This window comes from Falco cherrug, chromosome 2 (genome assembly GCF_023634085.1).
Source record: "Falco cherrug isolate bFalChe1 chromosome 2, bFalChe1.pri, whole genome shotgun sequence".
NCBI classification, from domain to species: Eukaryota; Metazoa; Chordata; class Aves; order Falconiformes; family Falconidae; genus Falco; species Falco cherrug.
In genome coordinates, this window is record NC_073698.1 from 59,516,107 (window position 1) to 59,541,659 (window position 25,553).

General features: G+C 36.7%; 1 protein-coding gene across 2 annotated transcripts in view; it reads left to right on the top strand.

Annotated features, from left to right (window-relative positions):
* The window catches only part of TPP2 (tripeptidyl peptidase 2), a 54,855-nt gene that overhangs the window by 27,850 nt on the left and 1,452 nt on the right, over positions 1 to 25,553 (top strand). The window contains exons 20-29 of one of the 2 annotated variants that reach the window (XM_055701899.1): positions 1,961 to 2,057; positions 2,328 to 2,465; positions 4,319 to 4,563; positions 4,764 to 4,842; positions 7,200 to 7,238; positions 13,900 to 14,051; positions 14,147 to 14,243; positions 15,109 to 15,239; positions 16,518 to 16,725; positions 25,371 to 25,490. In XM_055701899.1, coding sequence (XP_055557874.1) covers positions 1,961 to 2,057; positions 2,328 to 2,465; positions 4,319 to 4,563; positions 4,764 to 4,842; positions 7,200 to 7,238; positions 13,900 to 14,051; positions 14,147 to 14,243; positions 15,109 to 15,239; positions 16,518 to 16,725; positions 25,371 to 25,490 — 1,306 coding nt within the window. The remainder of the gene's footprint in view (positions 1 to 1,960; positions 2,058 to 2,327; positions 2,466 to 4,318; positions 4,564 to 4,763; positions 4,843 to 7,199; positions 7,239 to 13,899; positions 14,052 to 14,146; positions 14,244 to 15,108; positions 15,240 to 16,517; positions 16,726 to 25,370; positions 25,491 to 25,553) is intronic. The other variant, XM_055701900.1, reaches the window with a different exon arrangement.

Below are 25,553 nucleotides of genomic sequence, written 5' to 3' on the forward strand. Positions count from 1 at the left end.
AAACAGTAACAAGTTAACAGTGAAATTTAGAATAACCAGTACCCTTGTCAAATTTTAAGGAGGTTTGGAAGCATCAATTAATAAAACTTCTCAGCGTTTTCCTTCTTGGTTCCTTTTTACTTGGACAAAATTTGACAGTTATGATGACCGGTGTTGATACAATTTTCCTTAAGTGAATTAAAAGATTTTTTTATATTTTTAAAAAAAATACAAAAATATTCCTTTGCTTCTCATGGAGGCACTTAAGCACTTTAATATCTAAAGAAACAAATTGTAGAGTTAACTTGGTGCTACTTTTTTTTTTGGGGGGGGGGGGGGGGGGGGCGGAGTTTAAGCAGCTGCTTCAGGTCCTGCCCATTTTGACCCAGGAGGACTGTCATCTGTCACTTGCTTGATTGAAAGTGTTTTTGTAGGATCTGGTGCAGAATTTTTGTGGAAAGTTGTATTTATCTTGTCAGTTTTAATGGATGCTGATTTGGAGGAAAAGCTTTGGAAAATTCTTAGTCAGTGCAGCAATTACTAAAGTTGGTCACTCCGGGGGGGGGGGGGGGGGGGGGGGGAAGTGCCATGCTATTTAAGCACTAGTTTTAAGACTTGAGCCAGAGAAGTTCACAGTGGACAGTAATCCAAAGTGTTCCATTATTTGGGCCTCTTGGTGGAGACTGTGGTCTCTTTTGGGGGCTTCTGGATACTTGCAGCTGGAATTGAGATTGCTAGGAATTTGTTCGATGAACATGCCACCTAATGTTAGATTCCAAAAGACCCTATTTGATACGCCTCAAGTGAGGAAATAAGAGTCCCCTACTATACCTTTGCCTCATTCTTGGTTTGTAAAATAGAAGTGCTCTTACCTTCTTGTAATTATTTGAGGCACTCATCTGACAATAAATGAACTGCAGTTAAATAAACTAGTGAGAAATATTTATGTATTTAATGTATGAGTAGTGTCTCCTGAATGAAGTAACGAGTCATAGCACACAGGAAAAAATGTACTGGATGGCTTCTCATATGGTCTCTTGAGTTTAAAATGCTTGGAAGCAGGGTGAGTATTAAGCGGACGTATCATATATGGTATTACTCCGTTCTTAAGTCTTCTGTCAGCAGTCTATCCAGTGTCTGCCAGACTAGGAAGCCTGGATTAAATAGACCTGTAGTCTGACCCAGATGTTTTACTGGGTGGCTAGCCTGTGCTCCTGGCAATGAAAGAGCTGACAGAATCTTACAGAAAAATTTTGATCATGTAATTAAAGGTTGTCGGAATGAATTAATGAAATGTAAACTTAAAGGATGCTAGGTCACCTTCATTCTGCTATTCTTTATTTCCAAAGCTCTTATTTTCCTGTATCATTATTATTTAGCCTATATTCTTTGCTTAAGTTCTAAAGTGTTTGTACTGCTCTGAACAATAGCTTGTCCTAACTACACAAGAAGCGTATGCTAACATTCTTCTGTATTACCACTCTGATTTCTGTAAAGCCTCTTACAGATTCACTTCTGATAATAACCTTCTATAACAAACAATTACCAACTGTTTGTTCTGTTCTGTAATTGCTGTGCCATTAATCTTTCAATCTATGAATAAGTGTTGATTGTAGCACCAATGCTAGAGATTTAAAGTAACCTGATTTTTTTTTTTTTTCCTAATCCTGAAGTCTGTTGGGTTTCCCACTTTTTCTTTTTATAGCCTTTGATTTTGAGCATTTAGACATGCTTGCTAAGTTCTGTTGGCTTCTTTGGCAATGTCTGTAATGTCACTAAACTGTGTGGTTTTGAACTAACATTCATTTTAGCTGAGAAGTTTATGCTGCCTAGATAGTTACAGTATTTCAAGAGATGTTATTGCATGTGCTGAATTCATTTGTACTTCAGAATATGCTTCTGCTTAAGCAAGACAAGTTTTGATAGAGGATGCATGTTTCTTAAGAGTACCTTCTGTTGTTTTTTTGTTGTTTAACTGCAGACCAGTGAGTACAAAAATAAAACCTTTGGGCTCCAGAGATATTTTACCAAATAATCGTCAACTGTATGAGATGATTTTGACCTATAATTTCCATCAGGTAAGGGTTATGGGTGCTGTTTCTTTTAAAAGTTGTTAATAAATACAACATGTTTTCATAAACCAGATTTTAACTTTAGCTTTCTGTCAAAAATGAGGTCTAGATTCACACCCTAGACTCTCTCCACTCAAAATTCTGATTTGGTTCTCTTTAGAAGCTACTGTTGCTTGAAATGGGATTTAGTTCAGCTGTCTTTTTGAATATGTTGTATAAGGATTGTGTTTGTTTTGTTCAGTAGTGGATTAAATGTTTTGATCTTTCTTTCAATAGCCTAAGAGTGGAGAAGTAACACCAAGCTGTCCACTTCTTTGTGAGTTGTTGTACGAATCTGAATTTGATAGTCAACTGTGGATTATTTTTGACCAGAACAAAAGACAAATGGGTTCAGGAGATGCTTATCCACACCAGGTACAGAGCAATGTGTTTGTTTTACTTTCTGGTTTTTGCACAGCGTGAAAATTTTCATTATTTTTCACCTCACAGGCCTGCTGTTAGTTCCTTAAAATTTCCTGGTGCATAGGTATGATGTTCTTATATGTCCACAGGAAGACATGTTCAGTGGTGATATATTTGTATGAAAAAAGTAATGACAGGTTTGATCTCATGAAATAGAACATTATGATTTTTTTCCTCTTCCAAGGAAGAAGAAAGAGTTATGGTGTGGTTTTATTTCTACAAAAAGCTGCTAAATTGTGATTTCTTGTGATTTTGACTGGTATTTCTCAAGAAATGAATTCAAGTTCTTGTTGTCTTTGTTTTGTGTTTTTTACAAAGATGATACTTGAACTTTTCTGTTAAAGTGAAAAGAATCCATTATCTTACCTTTTCTGTATTCTGCTGATAGATCCAGAGGCTTCTGTATCCATGAAGGTTGTCTTCTGTGCTGTTGCTATCATCAGACAGCCTTTTAAATGTTATAGCTTGATTTATTTCCTGTTGCTGTCTCCAAAGGGAGTTTTTTGCGCAAGACTTGTAGATACTGTACCCTCTGTGGTAATCTTTTTCTGCTGGAACAGACCACGTGTCTGGATCATATGGAGAGGGGGAATTAAACAAAAAAAGCACAAGAGAAACATTTCCGATATTTCTTTGTTTTGAAACTGTTTTTTTACCGATCCAAAATCACAGTTGAACATCAATGTAATGTTTATTTTGATAGATTGATCATTCTGGAAGCGTACAAAAGATCAACTTTAAAGCATGTTTTTGAGTCTTATAGAGGAATTTCAGAAATTGCATTATTTAAACTTCTGTTCCTTAACTTGCATTTTTAAGGTGCTATAAAATCTAAAAATCACTGAAGTATTCTGTTACTTACACCTAGTGGGCCACCACGTTGTAAATCTCTGGTGTTGTGCATCATAGAACAATTCTAAAGCAATTCAAAATTATTTAATCCAGGAAGAAATACCAACAGGAAGCATGACTCCCTAACCCTGCAGAGGGAGATTCTGGGAGCAAAGTAGTTGCCTTTCTATTTAGAGCTGGCTTGTGTATTATTGCAGCAGCAGCAAAACAGCAATGTTTAGCATGTTAGTGCTCAAAACATCCACGTGCCCTTTTAAGCTGATAGAAATGAAAGAATGTTTTCAAAGCTAAAAATTTAAGTCTAGGGTTGTTTCAGTTTTTTTTTTAGTTGGGTGGGTTTGTGGGTTTTTGAGGGGGGAGTGTATTTGAGGTTTTTGTTTTAGTTGTTTGGGTTTTTTTAATACATGGAGAAGATACCTGCATAGCCCTAACTGCATATATAAAAAGTTCAGGGCAGAGAGTCTGTCAGCTCTTTGAACTGCAGCCTTAAATCTCACAGGAATGCTGGGGGTCTCTCAGTGTGAAAGCTGGTACAGTTTTTAGGACAGTAGAAGATAATCTCTAATCTAAACCACAGAACACCCAAAGCTACATAGTAAACTGAAAGTGTATCAAGGCAAACCTGCTAGAGGTTTTGAACTGCAAGTTTAGAAAGAATTGTGATTTAAGTATTTGAGCTGTTATTACAGTTTTAGAATAGGAACAAACAAAGTCTGCCTATATTGTGGTCTGAAAACTTTTTTTTTTTTCCAGTCAATCCAAAATGTGTTTTGGCCACTATCAAGTCTTGAAAGCAGTCTGTTTTCAGGAGGTTCCAAAACTAAGTAATCTAGCATATTTTAAATGGCTAGAGCAATATGGATCAAGAACAACATGACAGTCTTATTTCTGGGTTTCTTTTATGAGTGGTAAAGTACTTAATCTTGACATTTATGAGAACTTTTTTCTTTCAGTATTCTGTGAAACTGGAAAAAGGAGATTACACTATTCGGTTACAAATTCGTCATGAACAGAACAGTGAACTGGACCGCATCAAAGACCTTCCATTTATTGTTTCTCACAGGTTGTCTAGTACCTTGAACTTAGATATTTATGAAAACCATAGCCTTGCTCTCTTAGGAAAGAAGAAATCCAACAGTTTGACATTACCACCAAAACACAGTCAGCCATTCTTTGTTACATCGCTGCCTGATGACAAGTAAGTTACTGAAGTCCTGTTTTTCTCATCTATATCTAACAAGCTGCCTTTGCACCTAACTAAATACTTTGAAAGTATCTATGTGTTTAGGCTTGGTAATTCTTCTTGTGTTGCTCTTTTGCTGTTTGGGTACTATATTGTAGTCCCCATGGGGCAGGAATGAACCTGGTGTTAACACTGAACTTTCCTTCTTTGAATAGAATACCTAAAGGAGCAGGACCAGGATGTTACCTTGCAGGAGCTCTTACACTGTCTAAAACAGAACTTGGAAAGAAAGCTGTGAGTATTTGAAATGAATGATGGCTTCTTTTTCTGAAACTTCTGAAGCGAGTAAATGGCATGCTAGGAAGTGCTGTGTTTCAGGGGTTTAGTACTTTAAGGAGCACTAGGTTTAGTTACACAAGACATTTTAGAAGCAGTTGTTTCATTATAAAGTCAGAGTAACTTCTAAGTAGTTCTAGTTTTATTTTAATCTTACAATTTCAAATTGCATTTTCTAAATTTTGAATGCTAATTCTTTAGTCTAAATCCTTGTATTTTAAGAAGCAACTGCTTTTGTTTGGTGTGGAGCCTTTAAAAGTGATTTTGTGTAATTGCCTAGCTTAGTATAATTTTTGAATGAAAAATACGTGCGTGTATATATTGTTTTGTGCATGTTGGTTCTGTAATAAACAGCTATACTGTTCCTTGCATGCATACAATTTTCAGCAAAAATATGTGCTTTTTTAACACCTATATGTTACTGTGACAAAGCAGCAGGAATTTTGCTGACTCAGATGCATAAGCAGATATTCTTATGTTGCTGCACACTGATGTTGTCAACCACTGATATGACTGTATGCTCCAACAGAATAATCTGAAAGCTCTGTGTGATGCTAGAAAAAAGCTTCAGGGTTTTTAGTGCTCATAATTCAGCATCCTGTAAAAACTGGTTTATAGTTGTATGAATCTGTAGTGCAACAGTGATTATAGTAACCAGATCACTCTTGTGTGTATCTGTTGCTGAGGTATTTAGAATATTCCCTATCTGTATTTAAATCCCCTAGCTATTTTTAAATAGATAGCATAGCTGAAAATAAAATTGAATCAATCCTGGTGATGCTTAGTATGTAGAAGTACTTCATCTATGTCCATACATCATTAGATGTGGCTGAACAACATGTATAAAACTAAGAGTTTGTTTTCACAGAAAACAAGCTTCTGTGAGTAGGTGGACAGGTACCTTTAGATCTTTCTGAGTAGAAAAGTTTAGTTCGCTCAGTCTGATTTGGTTGTAGGTAGTGCTTTTGGGGCAGATCGCATGTAACTGCAGGTTAGATAACGTCAGTCGAGAATTTATGTATCAGCGAGGAAATAAAATTAATAACCAAGAACTCTAAAATACATAGGTTTGTATTTCTTCGTGATTCCTGCAAGGTTGCAAGTATACTTTTATGAACTCCATGGTTAAATCCATTACAGTAGTGTAGTATAGTTTCCATAACTTAAGTCTGCACTTCCTTGTACTGCTGGTTGTAATTCTCGTCTATCTTATTTTAAAACCAGACTAAGTGGTTATATACAGTGATTTCTGGGATGGGAAGTAGGAGGTTATATACAGTGATTTCTGGGATGGGAAGTAGGAGGTTATATACAGTGATTTCTGGGATGGGAAGTAGGAGGTTATATACAGTGATTTCTGGGATGGGAAGTAGGAGGTTATATACAGTGATTTCTGGGATGGGAAGTAGGAGGTTATATACAGTGATTTCTGGGATGGGAAGTAGGAGGTTATATACAGTGATTTCTGGGATGGGAAGTAGGAGGTTATATACAGTGATTTCTGGGATGGGAAGTAGGAGGTTATATACAGTGATTTCTGGGATGGGAAGTAGGAGGTTATATACAGTGATTTCTGGGATGGGAAGTAGGAGGTTATATACAGTGATTTCTGGGATGGGAAGTAGGAGGTTATATACAGTGATTTCTGGGATGGGAAGTAGGAGGTTATATACAGTGATTTCTGGGATGGGAAGTAGGAGGTAGGTAGGTATTGCCTATCACATCTTTGTGTGACGAAGAATACTTAAGAGCTTACACAGAGAGAAATTCTAGCTAAGGTGTGTCTCATGTCATAGTCTAAGGCATTACTGTTATGGTCGTATTTCACTGGAAAAAGGATGGTATCAAATAGTATCAGATACTTTTTGCTGCTTTTAGTGAACCTTGGTATGTACCAGGGGGCAAAACAGGAGGACTAGGCAGCAAAGTTGTCTAGGTCAGCAAGTGGATGCAATGTGAGGGAAAATGTGTCTAATTTCTGTATATTTATTATGAAATAGAACAATGCCACTAAACAGTCAAAATCTAAAATCTATTGAAGGCTGAATTTCTGTAATTTATTAATTTAAGCTAAGTGGTTAACAACACCTGCTTGTCTTACAGGAATAACAGACTGTATACACAATAATGCATTGTTTTATTAATTTTTAAAACCTGAAAGAGCATGCTTTAAAAGCATGTTTGATGATAGATGTGACTCTCTAAAAGTTTAAAAATCTGTAGGTTGAAAGTATAACCATAAATGTACAGAGAAGGTGTCTCCATCCTGTGTGGTGTGTGCATGTTTTCTTACGGTATGTTATTCTAACTCCCAGGGGCAGTCTGCAGCAAAGTGGCAAGGAAAATTTAAAAAGGTACTGAATGTTAGTTTTTGAAAAAGATATACTTAAGTCTTTTTGCCTATGACTTAAAGAATTTGTCTACCAGTATTGGTTTTTAATTTGTCTCCCTCATCTACCCTCCTTAGTTGTCAGCTATTTACTTCAGCACCTTCAGTATGTCTACTGGTAGAATAACAAAATCCTACTGTAATACAGAGCTGAGAGGCGTATGAACATCTGGATACTTCTGTAAAAATGCATGTGATGATTAGTGGTCTGTAATTTGTTCTTTTTATTAAATACTCTGAAAACTTCAATGTTTGTGGTGAAGATTTTCTGTGGCAAGTGTTTCTGCCTATTCTGTTCTGTCTGCACATTGAGAACTGAATATGAACCTAACATTCTGATGTAGAATTGAATATCTAACTGCATACCAAGTCTACTGAATTGAGAGCTGGCTTCGTTACAGTTGTAAAAAACTTACTGTAGCAAGCAGGTTTTTCTTAGGAGCAATGGACTTGGTTGAAAAGTCTCTCAGTTCAAGATTCTACTCAAATTGAATATAACTCATTATCAGCTAGAGTTTATACAGCAGTGTAATATGTAGTAGAATTTACAGAAAGAATTTTGGAGCAGTATGAGATACTTTGGGTAGGGAGTGAGTGACAATATAGCAGTGTTTAATGTTGTTCTTTCTCATATTTTTCAGTAGGTAATACAATATTCTGCCGGAAGTCAGAGGCAGAAACAGTCTTTATAAAAACGAACAAAACAAAAAACAACACCAAAAAAACCCAAAACTATTTGAGTAGGATATCTTTATAAGGCTACTCTTCTTTTTCTTGTTTTGCTTTTAAGTTGTAAGGCTTTTAAATTCTTTTGTTTTCAAGGTACTGTGTTCTGGAGTGCAAATTAGTCAGGACTGTTAGAAATAAGGCATGAAAATCATGAATAACAGTTTATTGCTGCAATCTGTTATTTTGTTAACAGTGAGCTGGTAGCTGAGCCTGCTAACTTACTCTGGTCTTGGTGTAGTAACTGTGTGAGAATTTGATTAGGCTTTACAAGAAGGATTTTAATGCGTGTTGCTGCAACTTTATTTTCATACTATATCTGAAAAATGTGGGGATCACTTCTAGAAAGATTATTTTAAATGCCATGTGAATGCATGGCTTCCTGATGAATAGGGTATAAAATCTTCACTAAGCAAATCTGAGGGAGTTAAACTCTAATCATTATTTAATTTGCATAACAAAACCTATTAAACAGATCTAAGAGGTTGCATGTTCTGTTGTTTTTAGAACTGAGATTTGTGTTCAGAGTTGAGCAGTAGACCCACTCAAGCTTGAATGAAAACTTGTTCTTCATACTACCACCTATTAGTCGTAAGAGGCATCAGTGTACTAGCAGCAAATAAACAGAACAGTGTATTTCAGAGCATGGATCCATAAGATCTTCATTAATATATATTTTTTGGGACTGCAACTCTGAGGCCTTCCTAGTTTACAAGTTGTAAACATTTACCCTGCCTTGTTACAAGTTTACATGTGGTTAAGATGTTTTCTGTGGCGGAAAACATGTTTATATATTTCGTTTATGACCTAGTCAGTCAAAAATGCATGTGTAGAATTTTCATGTTTTTCACAGACAAGTCCAGGCACTTTTGTAGGATTAGGAGGGTTCATTTCAAAGCCCCATTTTTATTTTGTGTGGGTTTTTTGCTCTGATACTGGTGACTAGTCTGTGGAAAGTTGTTTTTTTTTATTTTTTTTTTTTTTTTTAGTCGAAGGAGGGAGGGAACTCATTACCTTGCACCCTATGTTCATGACACTACCAGAAATCCAGGGTGGGCATTTCTGGTGTTTGAAAGTATCTTTATTTGCACAGAATCGCTGAGGCTGGAAAGGACCTCTGGAGGTCCTCTGGTCTAACACCCCACCACCACCACCCACCCCCAATTCAAGCAGGGCCTCCTAAAGCTGGTTTCCCAGGACCATACCCAGACAGTTTTTGAGTATCTCCCAAGGGAGGAGACTATACCACCTCTCTGGGCTACCTGTTCCCAGTGTTCAGTAACTCCCACTGTGCAAAATTATTTCCTTATGCCTGGAGGAATATCCTGTGTCTCTGTTTGTGGCCATTGCCTCTTGGGCACTCACGAGGTTCCTGAAAGCCCGTTTCTGCGGTCTGTGAAGGTACCTCTGGATGGCAGCACAACCCTCTGCGGTATCAGCCGCCCCTCCCCCTCCCAGTCTGGTGTCACCTGCAAACTTGCTGAGGGTGCACTCTCCCCCGTCATCCAGATCAATAATGAAGATGCTGAACAGCATTCAATCCAATATTGACCCCTGGGGTACACCACTGGTTACTGGCTTCCAACTGTGTGCTGCTGATCACCCTACAGCTAAGCCAGTCCTGCTACTTCCCCCCAAAAAATCTGCCGCTTTCCCTGGAGACCATGAGGACACCCCAGTGAAACAGTTGTCCCTCCTCAAACAGCCCCCTGCCCACCCATTGGGCCTGGCCATTCAGCAGCTTTCAATCTACTTGACTGCTCGTCCAGCCCATATTTCAGTATCTTCTCTATTTTGCGGGAAAGCAATTTGAAGTTATGCCAGGAAATAGCAGCCTAATTTTCCAAAGAATAAACTTAATTCTTTTACAACTAGACAGAAAAATCAATGGGTTCTTTCGACAGAATAAGCAGGTGTTTTTGTGTTACTAGATACATACAGCAGAATCTTAGATTAATCCATAATTTTCTGCTGGAAGAGCTATTTTGGGGAATTTAATTTTATCTTAAAAAAACCCAAACCCAAACCAAACCTTGGGCATGGGTTTTTATTCAATTGCCTTCCTGCAGTGTGTCTGGGCTAAAGATAAAATAAAAATTTGACTACTGAGCCTGTGATGTCTACAAAGTTCAGAATTCAGTGACATTTTCCCTTTGAACTGATTCCCACTGAAGTAGAAAGTGCACTATTGTGGCTTGGCCACAATACCCGTAGAAGTGCCCTTGGTTTCTAATGGGGAGGCGTGCGCTAAACAACCATAGGAAAAACTAATTGGTTCTATGTACCTTTCTTCTTTCACAACCTAACTTTTAGGTGCAGTTACAATGTGATTTTTATTTTTTTTTTCCCCCTTGTCTTGAAGTTTTTGTCCTGAACATAGTTACAATGAAAACAGATCACTGACTTTTTCTGGTCTGTAAGAATTTTGTTGTTGTTTTATATAATGCAGCTTTTGAACAGCAATATGTAACAACTAATTAAGGGATAGAAAATTTCTACATCTTTCTTCCTACTCAGCCACCCTTTCCTCCAATTCAAAGCAAGAAATGCATTATGTAGTTGATATTGATAAGTAGTGGTGGAAGACTAATATATAGCATTGTTGAGGCAAACATAAAAGCATGTCTACCTTTGAGCATTAAGATACTATCCCTGTTTAATCAGGAGGCCTTCAAAAAATGGATGAAGTACATGTCTGATTTATTTTTATGTAAGCCTGGCAGGTGACTTCAAGAAATTTTGTTCAGCTTCGAGTATTGCTGTAAAAATGAGCAATGTTGCACAAATTGTATACATCTTAAAGCAGATACAAATTCCGTATGCACATTCATATTTCTGTGTGTGCAGATGTGCATGGTATTTGTCAAACAGAAAATGAGGCCTGTGATCCTTCAAGGAGCTTTTTCCTGTGGTTAGTTTTGCTATGAAGGGTTTTAAAGTATAAGTAACAATAGTTCATGTGTCTTTTCCACGTGAAGTACTAAATGTTGAATCATTGGACAAAAATCTAAGTTAAAATCTTTTAAACAAAATTGGGTTAAATGTTAATTAAGCTCTTTTAAGAGGAGACTGTTTTGAGGGCATTGTGCTTGTTTATGTATGCAGTTTGTAGCTCTAAAAAGTAAACTGAGGCTTACTAGACTGTGCAGAGAGTACACTGACCAAAGTGCATATCCTGTATACTTCCAGAATTTTTAACATTGCTTAATTTTTTCTGGAGGATGAACAAAGGGCAGCTTTCTCATTAGTTTGAAAGTTTCCTTAAACTGTTTTTCTCAATGGACAATATGCTTGCTTGCTACCTTTCTCTGTCTATAACTCTATCTTTTTATAGAGATGCATATATAAAATCAAATCCAGTACACCACTGTAGCAATTACCTTAGTGTGGAACAGTTAGAGGTGAAATTGGAATAAGAAAAGACATTAAAGCACTGAATTGTGAAGAGTTACCTTTCTTCTCCTTAATCTTTAACGATGAATGTTTCTGTAATGGCAATGACAATGTTATTTTGGCATCCTCAGTTATCTAGGAGGTTGCTGAGTTTTTATAAATGATGCTACTGTTTACAGACAAAATAGAGAAAATAAAGAAGCCTCAGTCCATCTTAAGACAGTTTAGTTAAATGTGATAAGCACCTAGACCTTATGGATCCCATGAAATAAGTTTGATGTCTGTACAGAAGAGTGTGCCTCTTTCTTCATAAGTCCTTTTGAAAAAGGAGGGTGCCTAGGTCTGAAACACAGTGTTTCCCTTTCAGTGGTTATAGCTTGTAATGCTTGCAGAATCTCATGCGGCCAAAGGTACCTAGCTGAGAGGGTGGCAGGATGACATTTTGCTGTTGATGGTTTAGATACATGGAATTAGTCTCTTAAAGAGTTCATCCACATAAGTGAGGTTTTGTTAATCTAATTATGCTCGGTTTGAACCTTAAACCAGAGTAGTAGAGCTTTCTCGTATGGACAAGGCTTGAGAATGCAGAGGCCATTTAGATCCGTAACTCCAAACATATGTTGCCAAGTAAGATCAAAGAGGACTTTCAAGAAGGAAATTCTGAAATATTAGAAGAATATTTCTAGGAAGACAGGTTTCTTTCTTACAGAAGTATTAGTTTCAGTAGAGGATGTCTTTTAAAAAACATTGGAAACTACAGATTCAGATTTTTTTTTACTGAATTAACTTCTTAATGTTCAGTTTGCTTTAATTAACTGTATTGTTACTTTCTGCCATTCTAATTATGTTAGCCAGGGCCATACCATGTTCCTGACTTCTGCATCTTCCACTACGTGTGCCTGCCTCCATGAACTGTTTCATCATGCTCTGGCCTAGGTCTTGCTGGAGTCGCATATAGGTGTACTTGTCTGGCCATGCACTTCATACTTGAAATGCACATGTGCAGGATATTTCCTGTGAAAGCTATACTTCAATGTCGATTAGTGAGTTAAGCTAGGGTTTTAAAAAAATGTGAATGTCAGTTTTGTGGTTCATCTGCAATTTTGTATTAAGCAGCTGGAAAATTTATTTTAAGGGAATATTGATGTCACATTCTCTTACTAGTATTGTTTTCAGTAACCCATAGCAAGCTGCTGGTCTCTTTGAACTATCAGTTTGAATAAAGTTGTTCTGCATCAGTGTTCTAGAGTAGTTTCAGAAGTGTAGTGTTGAAGTCCATTATTTCAAGATTATGCATAGCAATTTCTAACAGTCACATTTTTACTCACTGTTTAAGTAACCTGAAATAACTCCCATCTTCCGCACAAGACTTAGTTTCATTATGAAACACTGACCTTGTTTATAGGAAATGTATTCCCACAAATTTAGTTTTGAATAATTTGTATGAATAATTAAATTGCCACAGTAGTTAAGCATGCAGCAGAATATTTTGCACAATATTGTGGTACAGTAATGGTATCTAGAAGATTTAAACTTAAGTGATCTTCTGTGTGAAATATCCTACATATAAAATAAAAGGACATGTCCCCACACTGTTTGGGGAGAGGCTTTTTTAAAAATTGCAACATTAAACCAAAAAACAATAAAATAGCCTCCCCCAGCAATTTTAATTTTTTAGAAGCAATGACTGAAATCTAATGATGGCTTATTTACAAGTTTATATGTAAATCATCTTAGCAAATGGACTTCAGAGCATGATCTAAGATCAGTTAAGATTTTCCTTTTAAATAGCTGTATCCCATTTTCTAATGGTAACTGTTGAGTAGTGTAGCATGAACTCAAACTATAGTGTTATTTCTATGCTACCTTTTCAGGTTTAAAAACATCTTGCTGTTGTGTCTACTTATTTTGAGCATAGAGGTGAAAAAGGAAAGTCTGTAGCAGCAAACTGGAAAAGAGTTGACTGAATGCATCAGCTAAATCAGTAGGCACATGCAAGAAATCCTGTCTCAAGAGGAATAAACATCTATCTTATGTCATGATTCATATTTATCTTACTCTGGTTTTTTTTTTTTTTTTAGAATTCAGTCATCTTTATTCATTAGTTTATTGCTAGATTTGTGGGATGGGCTCTCTAACTGATTTTTTTTTCCTTTGACTTTTAACCAAGTTACTTGCTTTTTTATAAACAAAGAAAAAGACCCACCCTTCTGATTTCCTGATTAATATCATGTAAAACTCTACAAATACAAAAATATCAAAGTTGCTAAATTTTAGGCTTTCTTGTCTTACGCCCAGCGTGCTGTTTTACTGTTTACATCTTTGTATCGCTTAAAATAACAAGTTAAAGCAGTTCCCGAATTCTTAACAACTAATTCCTTTGCTCTCAGAATCCTTACTCATTTTATGCGTAGCTTGGAGTAGCTGCTTGCTATGATTTAACTTTTATACAGCATTGAAAAAAGCATACTGTATCCCTCTCAGTATGTGTCTTTTCCCACCTCCAGGATGTCCTTACTGTTCACTATCACCTGATACCATCACTGTCAAAGAGTAAAAATGGCAGCAAAGAGAAAGAAAGAGAACAGGAAAAAGAAAAAGATGTAAAAGAAGAATTTGCTGAAGCTTTAAGAGATCTAAAAATACAGTGGATGACCAAGTATGTTTGCTGTCATGACTACACAAGCCTGAAGCAGCTGTACAAAAAACCTATGCAGAATCTGCTATTTCATGCTATGACCTCCTCTCTTCTAGGCTGGATACCACTGACATGTATAATGAGTTGAAAGAAGCATTTCCTAACCATCTTCCATTGTATGTTGCAAGACTTCATCAGCTGGATTCTGAAAAGGTTATTTAACACTCTTTAAATTAGACTTTGTCTCAATGCATCCGTGTAGCCTATACAACTGAATCTTTCTTCATACATGTTTGGTCTTGAAGTGACTGCTGTAGCTGTACTCGGTACTATAAAGCAGAAATTCTGAATTAGATTGACAACTGCCTTCTTAACTGACTGTGTTTTACTTAATCCCACAGCAGAATGTAAGTATGCCTACCTATAGAATATTTGTTTATCATTTATTCCTTGTTAAGTTGAATACATTGTAAGTTTCCTTACTGGTTTAGGCTGCAACAATAGTATTCTAAATGGTGGTTACTGAGACAAGCACACATCCTATTCTGCTCCTCTAGTGGATTGGTAATTTGTTCTACCAGAATTGCTCAGACAACTGAGGGACCCCTTGAAACAACAGCTAAATCCACCATAGTTGTCCTCAAAAATGAGAACTGTGAACAGAAAAGTTCACATAACTTTGCTTTGTTTATCTTGAAGATAAACAGCTTTGTGTATATGTCAGCTTGGATGTTTTTCTGATTTTATATTTATTTCTGAAATTAAAAAAAGTGGTAACAGTTATTAAAGAGGATTAATTTGTACTGAAAGGTGGTTTTCTTTCTGTAAACTCTGCATTTTGCATATACCCACCTCATATTTCTCAGTGTTTTCAGTGAAATGGACTACATATCTGCATTGTCAAGATTTCCTGCATTTATCCAGCTTTTTTAATCAAAAATTGGAGAAAGTGGAGAAAAGAACATGTTGAATTACCTGATGTTATTTCTGCGTACCTTTGCAATTATCCTAGTGTTAGGGCCAGCAGTCAAGTAGAGTGATTTCATTGTGCTAAACGCCTTTTCTGTTCTTCTTTTAGGAACGAATGAAAAGACTTGATGAAATTGTTGAAGCTGCAAATATTGTAATCTCTCATATTGATCAGACAGCATTAGCAGTATATTTTGCCATGAAGACTGATCCCAGGCCTGATGCAACTACTATAAAAAAGTACCTACCCAGTAAATAATTTTCTTGCATCCTATTTCTGTAGTTATGTACTTTGTCTCTGCTTATAAGAAATGGAATGGCTATAAACTTTTTTAATAACTTGTGTCATTTTGGGGGGCAAAGGTAATGTCAAACTTGACTACAAAATTATTTTGTTCTCTTCTTATATCTCCAGAATGCAGGAACACTCAAACTTGCAAATTTTTACTTGGCAATGTTAAATAAAATAAACAAGTGCGCTTTCAGGATTTAGATGTGTCAGAAAAATGGGGAATTAAGTTTTTGTATCCAGCTTAATCTCTGATCAGAGGGACCATTAGAATATCGATGTAGAGGTGTTTGAGTGTTACCTGCGTAGTCTAAGTCACTGCTTGCAAAAGGTTTCATTTCTGAAAAATGTGAGGACCATTCTTGTGCTTCAAAGTATTTTTGAGACCTGTTGTTTTTCTTTAGTTTTAGATTGTTCCTCTGAATTACCAGCATATATCCTTAGGAAGACAGTGTTTTGAAGGCGACACCTTAGTTGGGAGAATAACCAGTAGATTTCGTGTTGTGTGGCATGGTGCTGTTGTAGTCCCAAATAGAGCAGCACATTTGAAGTTTAGGCCCTTAAAATGGGTGATGCATATTTTTTTATTATTTTAGATAAAATATTGCATTTCATTTGTAAAACTAGTCTGTTCTAGCTATCGTGAATATTTCTGTATAATTCTTGAATTGTTGATGTGAAAGCAAAGCTATGACATAATGAACTTCATTCTAAACATTTCTTGGTAAGTTGACCTGTTAGGTCATGTGGTTGAATCTAACGTCTGGAATTGAACACCAGATTGAATGGTGCTTTAAATGAGTGCAGTTCCTTTGAAGTCAGCAGAATTGTATCTGCTTATGGTTAGTGGTGGATTTGACTCTCTGTTTCTAATGCCAGGAATAATAAAGCTGTATTTCTGGATGCTAGCTTACTCAGTTTTAGAATCCTGAGTTGCCCTTGCCTTAAGACATCAAAGGCATTTCAGACTTAGAAGAATGATCAAACTTGTTTAATGCATAGTGTCTTTAGGTAACTTTTTAAAATTAGTTTAATTTATAGTAAATAGCCATGCTTGAAAAATAATCTTTGTGCTTATTTTCATTTTGTGTGTAACTGCTGTAAACTTTTTAGCTTAAACTAAAGTTTAAGTTTTAGCTTAAACTCAGTACAGCACTGTTTCTGTTCTTAATGAGGCATCTGCAAAAAGTTCTTAGTATTTTTCATGTTGGGTTTGTTTTTTTTTTTAGTGAAATGGAAAAACAGAAGACTACTTTAGTGGATGCACTTTGTCGAAAAGGAAGTGCACTGGCTGACCAACTTCTCCATCTGCAGGCCCAAGAAGGGGCTGCTTCCAGTGATGCAGAAAGCAAAGATGAGGATCATGAGAGCTGCTCGGAAGCTTTGACAGAGACATTCTGGGAAACAACAAAATGGACTGATCTTTTTGACAGCAAGGTAAGAGAGCAGAGCGGATTTTTTTTTTTTCTTTTGCATATAGGGTTTTTTGATAGATTCTCCTGGAATTATGCACTGCCTTTGTGTGCACAGCCTCATACATTCCTCCCTTCTACTTTTTCATGCTTTCCCCATATGTTGTGCTTCCTTAATAACCTTTTTCCACAGAGGTTCTGCCAAGCCTGTCAAATCCGTGGTAAGCCCATTTCTGTGCCTGTGAATGTAGAGGTTAAGGAAGGATATAGAATGCTACCAGGTTTTCTTGAAAACACAGCTTGCTTTATTGAATTGCTTCTTTCTGTACCTTTCAGGGAACGTTTTTGATTCTCTGCACTGTTCTAGCTGTACACACACAGAAGTGTGCAGCATCCCTACTCTGTCAGCCCTGCATTCTGTAGCCTCTTCTACACTATGGACAGAAGAAGTTTTGTGTTTTGCTGTCAGTAATGTCTGTAGAGGTAAAAGAAGAAACCCCTGGAAATAGTTACACATATATTTATTGGCACAGATTTCCCTTTCATTTCAAGGTTCCTAATCCTGACATTTAAGTTTTTGTCTGCTTCATTCAAGATGACTATTCCAGAAGGGGAAAAAAAATCAATTATAGGTGATGAGTTTCATAGCTTTTAATTTACAGAGTTTATGGCTTTGTATGTTTTAACTGTTGAGTTACTGAGTATTAATTAGTTGCTGTACTTAACTCTTGCATATGGCTGTGTTCTAGTGGAAGATAAAGTGACCAATGTATTTGTTCATAATTCAGTTAAATTGCCAAAGCACTTCAGATAATTACACAAGAAAAACTTTGAAATTAAAAGAAAAAATTCTTAATTGCCTTGATAGTAAATAATCTTCCCAGTAAGAACTTGTGCTTTAGCTGGAGGCTTGAAAAGGAGGGTTGATGGTGGTTACCCTCACTTCTTTTAATGTATATATTCTTGTACACCTACATCTTTTCAGCATACCTCTTCTAATCTTTAACTGATTAACTATACTGTGGTAGCTGATTTTGTCTGGCACATGATTTTCTTGTTGTCTGTTTGTAAATACAGTACCACATTCCAGTGTAGTGACCCCTGGTTTATTTCTGTCTCTTGGTTTTTAAAGCCGATGAGAATGATTTCAGTGGAAAAACTGCCAATATACACATTTTATTGGGAGTTTATCACTGTTACGGGTTTTTTTTCAATACAGATAGTGATTCCTGGCGCTCTTGAGCTGTGTGGACCTGGAATGACTAACTGATTTGGATTGCAGATTAGGGATTGAACCTGTCTGTGACTGCTTTGACCATGGATATGTCTAAGTGGATATTCAGATTTTGCTCTGAAAATTGATGCTTCTGTATGGTTACATTGATACTGAATGGTCAACAAAATTTCTTAGATTTATTTATGTAGCATTTCATATGGAAATAACTTCCATCTTGTTTATACAGTGTGTTTGTCTGCTTTTCCCTCTTGGTTTTACTAGTCAAACTGCAATCTAAACAGACCGTCATGAGCTATACACAGCCACTTGCTCGCTCTGTAGTGGGATGGGGAGAGAACTGGAAAAAGTGAGACAGCTTGTGGGTTAAGATAAAGACAGTTTAATAGGGAAAGCAAAACCTGTATGCACAAGCAAAGCAAACCAAGGAATTAATTCACTATTTCCTATTGGCAGGCAGGTGTTCAGCCATCTCCAGGAAAGCCGGGCTCCATCACACAGAAGTTACTTGGGTAGACAAGCACCATCACTCTGAATGTCTCCCCTTCCTTCTTTCCCATTTATTTTATTGCTGAGCATGACATCATATGGTATAAGAGATTCCTTTGGTCAGTTGGGGCCAGCTGTCCTGGCTCTGTCCCCTCCCAACTTGTGCCCCCCACCCCCCCCAGCCTGCTTGCTGGTGGGGTGAGAGGCAGAAAAGGCCTTGGACTCTGTGGAAGCGCTGCTCAGCAATAATGAAAACACCTCTGCATTATCAACACAGTTTCAGCACAAATCCAAAACATAGCCTACAGGAGCTGTTGTAAAGAAAATTGTCTTAGCTAGAACCAGTACATTGAGGATGCTTCTCACCCAGAAATGTTCTAGATTGCTCTGAGTGTTTTAAATGGGTGGCTTCTGAAAGTGGAAAAAATGAGCGTGTCATGCTACATGCTAATGACCCCTGGGGTACATCTTTGTCCTGTGCTTTTCTGTGGGCTTTCTGTCCAGTACCCACACGTGCCTCACTTACTCAGCCTTGCCTGGCCTGCATACAGTTGATCTTCTGTGTTCTTTTCTTGCTGGACAAATTGCCCTATATCAATACAATTATGATCATTAGTGTAAGTAGTATAGCAAGGGCCACAAAAATGATTAAGGGACTGGAGCATTTCTCATATGAAGAGAGGCTGAGACTATTCAACCCAGAGAAGAGAGAATTTAAGGAGTTTTTGTCTGTCTGTATAGATAGGTGATGGGGGGAGTAAATAAAATGGAGCTAGGCTTTTCCCAGTGACAGGACAAGAGGCAGTGGGCCCAGACTAAAACACAAGGACTTCTTAAGAAAAAATTGGGGGTTTTTTTTCTGTGTGGTTTTTTGGTTTTGTGGCAGTGGTAGTGTTTGGGTTTTTTTTATTGTGAGGGTGACCAAACTCCAGTGGGTTGCCTGGAGCAATGGTGAAGTCTCAATCCTTGGAGGTAGTCAAAACTTAATTGAATGTGATCCAGGGCAACCTGCTATAGGTGGCCCCACTTTGAGTGGGGAAGGATGGTGGTGGTGGGGGTGTTGAACTAATGATCTCAGAGCTCCCTTTTGCCTTCAAGCATTTGCGATTCAGTGACTGCTTGGCAAGTAATTTATGTTGCTCACTAGCTTCTGTGGTGGTTTTCTTCATGCTTTCTGTAGTCTAGGAAGATGTATGTTTGTCGGTAATGTAGTGTTTTGCTAGCTATCAATTTAATGTCTCTAAAGATCACATGATGAATTTATCCTCTCATCTCTCCTGTGGTAATGTTCAGTAATTCTCATTCCAGAAGGGCATACAGATAAGGTTAAAAAAAAAAAAAACAAACTTTGAAGGGAAAGAGACACGTGCTGCTACGTAAACCTTTTGTATGATTATTGGAACTGAGACATGTAATTGTTCACTTTCATACTCTGAGGTTTTCTTTTTCTGTTTTTCTGGAAGCTCTTTGAAAGGGGTGAGGAGTAAGAGTAATGTCACTCAGACCTTGATGAGACTTGAGTATTTTACTTTTGAAAGGAGATAGTAGAATAATGATTTTCCCTGATAACAGATTTAGAGAAGAGGATGAGGGCTAGGGCAGAGGGAGTTGGTTGTTTGTTTTTCCTTGATTGCTTCCTAAAAGTTTCATGCTGGCTGCTGTTCATATTCTTTCATTTGCTTTACTAACAGGTGTCATGTCCATCCGGTAGTTTTCCCAGGAAGTGCCTGTAGTTAGCAATTACATTGTTCAGACCGCTGTTTCAGTTGTTAGCATTAAAGATTCCAGGTAATGATGGCATACCCTCTTAGTCATTCAAAATCATAAACATATGATGATCCAATTATGCTTTATTTAGCTTTTTTAAGGGTTGCTTTTAATACTAAGGCTACATAATTATCATATGGCCAGGCACAAAAAAAGTATAAGAGAAAAAGTTAGTTATATTCCTACTGTCTTTGTTCTAAACTGAGAATGGCTGTACATGTGTGTCATGGGCTGTAACTTTTCTTCAAAAATTAACTTAATACTTCACAGTTCCTTCATTCCACCCAACTCTGCCAAATGGCACCTCATGTTAAACTGTCCACTCAGTAGTCATTCATTTTGATTCACAATGGATGACAAGTTCTGTAAGTGGGATTGTTCTTCAAGTTCTCTCAGCTTCCTGTTTAAATAAATGTAAACATCTTCTGCCCTAGAGATGGGCTAATAGAATGTACCTGCAGTGGCCGTTGGTGGTCTTCTTTGCAGTAGCTTCTGTCTATTTGGAAGAAACAGTTGTATAAATCTCCACCTTGGTGTTGCATGCAGTATGCTGTTGTACTTTCTGGAATATTTTGTTTAAAAAACCAATTGAATAGCTTAATGCAATTAATTTTATTTTATGGACTGTAAGAGGAAAATCTGGAGTCTTGCCTGTTTAAGGGGAGCCATACTTTTCATGTAGCTCACTTCCCTTGAGGTGGGGAGTTTAGGAACAATGTTGAGGACTTGATTTTGTGAAGTAGTGTTTAAGGCTTCAAAAGAGATTCTGTCTAAGAACAAATTAGTTTTGCTAGGGTAAGGGCAAAAGCATTGATAATGCTCTTCAGTCCAGCTGACTTGTGCTTGGTAAAATTCACCTAGGTAGAAAACAAGAAATTACAGCTTTAATAGCCTTTCTGTGATGCTGCTCTGGACTTAGGCCACACTGATGAAATGGAAGTGTTGTGACTTGGCTCTGTCACCTAACCTTGCATGACTCACTTGCCTTTTGAGAAGAGGTTTGGAAGGAGGAAGGGTAGTGATGTAGGATCAGGGATAGATCTTGTGTGAATGTCCTTCAAATGAGAGTCCTCAAGAAGCAGCCAGCTTATTCTAAAGGACTACACTGGAAATGAAAATGTGGAGCTCTTCATGCATGTGAACATGGCTTTGTGCTGTGGGCACTTGAAAGCTGGAACAACTGGGTGAGAGAGAATGGAAATAAACTGCACTAATTGTTCAAGTATATATGTGGCTTTAGATAGAAACATTGTTCTAGGTGATTTTACATCTAAGCTTCCTGTAAGCCAAAGTTCATCCAGATGTCAGTGAAAAGGCTAAGTAAATTTTTTGAAAACAAAGACAGATGTGGTTTTTCTACATTGTTTTTAAAGATTAATCGGGAATGTTATCGCGTTTCTGCACATTTCTGCTCACCTTCCAGTAAACCAAGTACTATCACTTGTTCCACCTCTGCAGGTACAGCACCTGTGTTGCCCCAGGGCATTCGTTACTTCCTTTGAATTGTCTGTTTTCCACTGAAATATCATGCTTGTCCCCACATTGTAGCAAGTATGTAGGGAAGCTGGTGCTGACTTTTGATAGTAGAATAAACTCTGAAAGTTTATTTTAAATGAAATATGAAAACAAATATTTATGTTCCCTGTGTACCCACAAGTGTTTTAAAGAAATGTCAGCTGAGACACCTCTATGCAGCACGTATTTGTTTATCCCAAAACATTTGTGGTAGTGCTTCAGGGTTTTTGGTAATGAAATATGAGCTGTGCAATTTTTCTTTTGCCTAGAACATAACCTTAAAATATGTAGGTCAAAATCCCCGGTTTTAAACAACTGCTACAGGAGAGTAATAGGATGTTGCTGGTTTGTTACTAGGAATGACCCATCTGTAGAATTTCATGCCCTTCGACCTTTAAATTAGCTGTTGGGGAAGAGCAAAATTGCACATTTAAAAATAAGTTTGAAAACAAATAAAAGGCCCAGACCTTTCCATCTTGTCTCTTAAACATCTTTAGCCTGGATTGTTTTTCATATTGCTGTCTGCACTGTCAGATGCAGCTGTCTCTTCCAGCTGATTGTATTCAGTCACTGCCAAAAACTTGTTGCTGGATACTTGATTCCCTTAACTCCCCTCCCTCTCTTGAAAAAATGGTGAGTCAATTTTTTTTGCATGAGTATTGCTTTTATTTGTAATAGCCCAGTCGATAGAGCAGAGGCATGTCAACATAGCTAAGAAACCTTAGTTTATTACTATAGACATATATATGAACTTGAAAAAACATGTCTGTTGGTAATTATAAACGTTACAACTTCAGGATTCTTTGAAGTAGTTGGAGTGTGTTATCTATAGATTATATCATTTCACCTAGTATTTCAATTATCTGTAAATGTAGATATATTTTAAACAACTGTGTAAATAATGAAGTAACTGATTAGAGAGGTCTGTTTTCATAAGTAACAGTATTAGGATACTAGAAAAACTTTTTATTAGGTAGTTTAGTGTTGCCGGGTTCAAAAAGTTCTTTTCTTAAAGAATGTTTAGCCCTGCAAATGTCTTGGGATAGATTGTTCCAGCATTTTACTGTCCTAAATATGCATCTTTATGTAGGCAATGGCAAGTTAGGTAGCTAATTAGGAAATGGACATCCGAACACTTTTATGGGTCTGGCTTTTACTTTTCTTATTGCCCTTTGTTTTTCGCTCTTTGAATTTCTGGGCCGTATCGCTTGTTCTGTAAAAGCTAGCCTAAATTATTGACATTATGAAATAGTATGGAATCCTCTCAGATTTGTTCCTATTCTTTCATGTAGCAACTGCTTTTAAATACTACAAATGGATTTATTTGCTGTTGTTATACATTCACATAGCAACTGTTTTCTGTTATATCTTAATAGCACTCCAGTTTACATTTTGTTTACACATATCAAGGAATCATAATCTTCACTTATGTGATCTTGTAAAGCTTGCTGTATTTTAATTGTAAGGCTTAATTTGACCAATATGTGTAGAAGTTATAAAGTATCATTTCCTATCTAACGTTTTTGTTTATAAACCTATTCTGATTTTAAAGCATCTCATGCATTATTCTTAATTTCTGAAGTGTAAATGAACTTCTTATGGTTTTAGTAAACTTGTATACAGTTTATTGGGTTTTTTTTCCAAGCACTAAGACAGAAATTATTGTCTTTTATCAAGAGCTCTTGGAGCATTGATTTCAACCTTTTGGTCCAGCAGAGAACTTCTTTCTCATATAGAAATACCCAAACTTTTATTTGGCCAGAGCAAGGGTGTTTCGTAAAATGCTTTGTTTTCTTGCCGCAAAAACTCTAGGAAGCCCTGTTACGAAAGAAATGCTGTCAAGTGGCTTTCCTCCTGCCTTTATCAGTGATGTTCAATAACCATTCAAAACTTGCAGGGTCAGGTAAGAGCTTTCTTAATAGAGCAGTGACATTATTTCTGGTTAGCCTCCAATATGTTATTTGCTGAGAGCTCCAATGCATTTTTCATTTGAGATTTATTTTGTTTTGGTTTTGTTTTGTGGTTTCTATCATCTTTTACAGAAGGGATTTTTTTTTTTTTAAGTTTAACAAACTAAATCTGCTAATGGATCCGCTGAGCAGTTATTCAGAAGTGTTTGCTAATGTCTTCTGCTTCAGGAGAATATCCAAAATAATTGGATTGAGAATGCAGCATGCAAAGTATTTTTCCAATAGCAATATTTGGAAAATCTACATGTGAATGGTGCTGTATGCTCATTGTTGCATATATGTATGTGTCTTAATATACCACAGGTTAAGTGAATACTTCAACTCCACAAAATAAGTATCTGAAGACAGAAGAATGAGCAACTGTGCTCGACATACACTTTAGAGCTTCAAAATTACTTACCTTTCCTTGCTTGATAATTAAGCTTGTTACTTCGGTTTTTTAGCTCAGTCTTTCAAGTATTGATCCTGCAAAGATTTGTGCATGTGTTTAGCTGCCTGAACACTTCCATTGAATGTTAAAATTAGGCAGGTTCTTCAGTCCTTGCAGGATTCAGATTTTGGATTCTTTAATATTTATATTCTTAAGAAATATTTTAAAATTTTTTTGCTGTAACGCAAAATATTTCTGAGCATCCTTGAAGTGGTTTTGTTAGCTTCTTTTAGTGGGGTAATTTAAGTGAGGGAAAATGTGACTTTTGTTGGAGGAGTCAGAGGAAAGGAAAAATAGTTAAATGTGTGAGGGAAATGAATAGCAAACTCTTTAATACGAGATTTCATAAACTTCACCAACAACAGAAACACCACCATATTCACCAACTTTGCTGATACGTCACTCTTCAGGAAAGAAAGTTAAAGCTATTTACTATGAGTGTTCCAAAGGGAATATATGAAACATCTCCTATTTCACTAATTCTTAGTGCCTGTGACTGGTGAAATGGTACGAACTGTGAATAGCCTGAACTGTCAGGTGTTAAGAACCTGATTTATTTTGCATTAGCTTTTCAGTAATCATTTGTGCGTGTTAGTTACAGCATTGACAAGTATTGTAAGCTGTTTCTTTAGATTTAGTGTTATCAGGAGGAAGCTTTTTCTATAATCTCTTCTTAGTAAATTACCAATAGTGAGAGGCTTACCCAAACCTTGAGTCTTGTCTTCATGCTTACCTGTCTTCATTGCTTGTTTATAATTATGTGCATTTCTCTCTGTGTGTGTGCATATATATATCATTTGCTATGTATGTTCATACTTGTTCCTGCAATAAGTTTGTGACTTCCTAGGAATCAAAACTCTCAATTGGGTCTTTGTTTCTGTGGGTCAAAGATATACCTGCCTGGTTCTTGATTTTTGTTTTTTAAAATAAAATTTTGGTCTTAATACCATACAGTTGCCTCTAGAAAATGAAAATCCAAAGAAGCTAGAAATGTGATGAATAAAAAAATTAGAATAGTGACTTCTGTGTTACGTAAGATGTTCTGAAGTCAAATATATTTGTGAAGTCAGAAATAGTCTCTAGGAAGTTCATGTTTGTAACTACTACTGTGAATCATCTGTTCTACTGCGAAGAAAAATGCAAGCTATCTTGTGTAAATGTTTTACTTAGTTTAAATCACTTCTGCTACCTGATCAGAATCTGCTATTACTTGTTAAGCCTTGTAAAACTAAAATATCTAATTTGGTTTTGTTTTCACATTGTAGGTTTTGACTTTTGCCTATAAGCATGCATTGGTAAATAAAATGTATGGGAGAGGTCTCAAGTTTGCCACAAAACTTGCAGAAGAGAAGCCAACGAAGGACAACTTGAAAAACTGCATCCAGGTAACGTGTACTTGGTAAAGTAATGGTCTATGTTCATGCTAAGTAAGTTTTTAAAAGTAACAT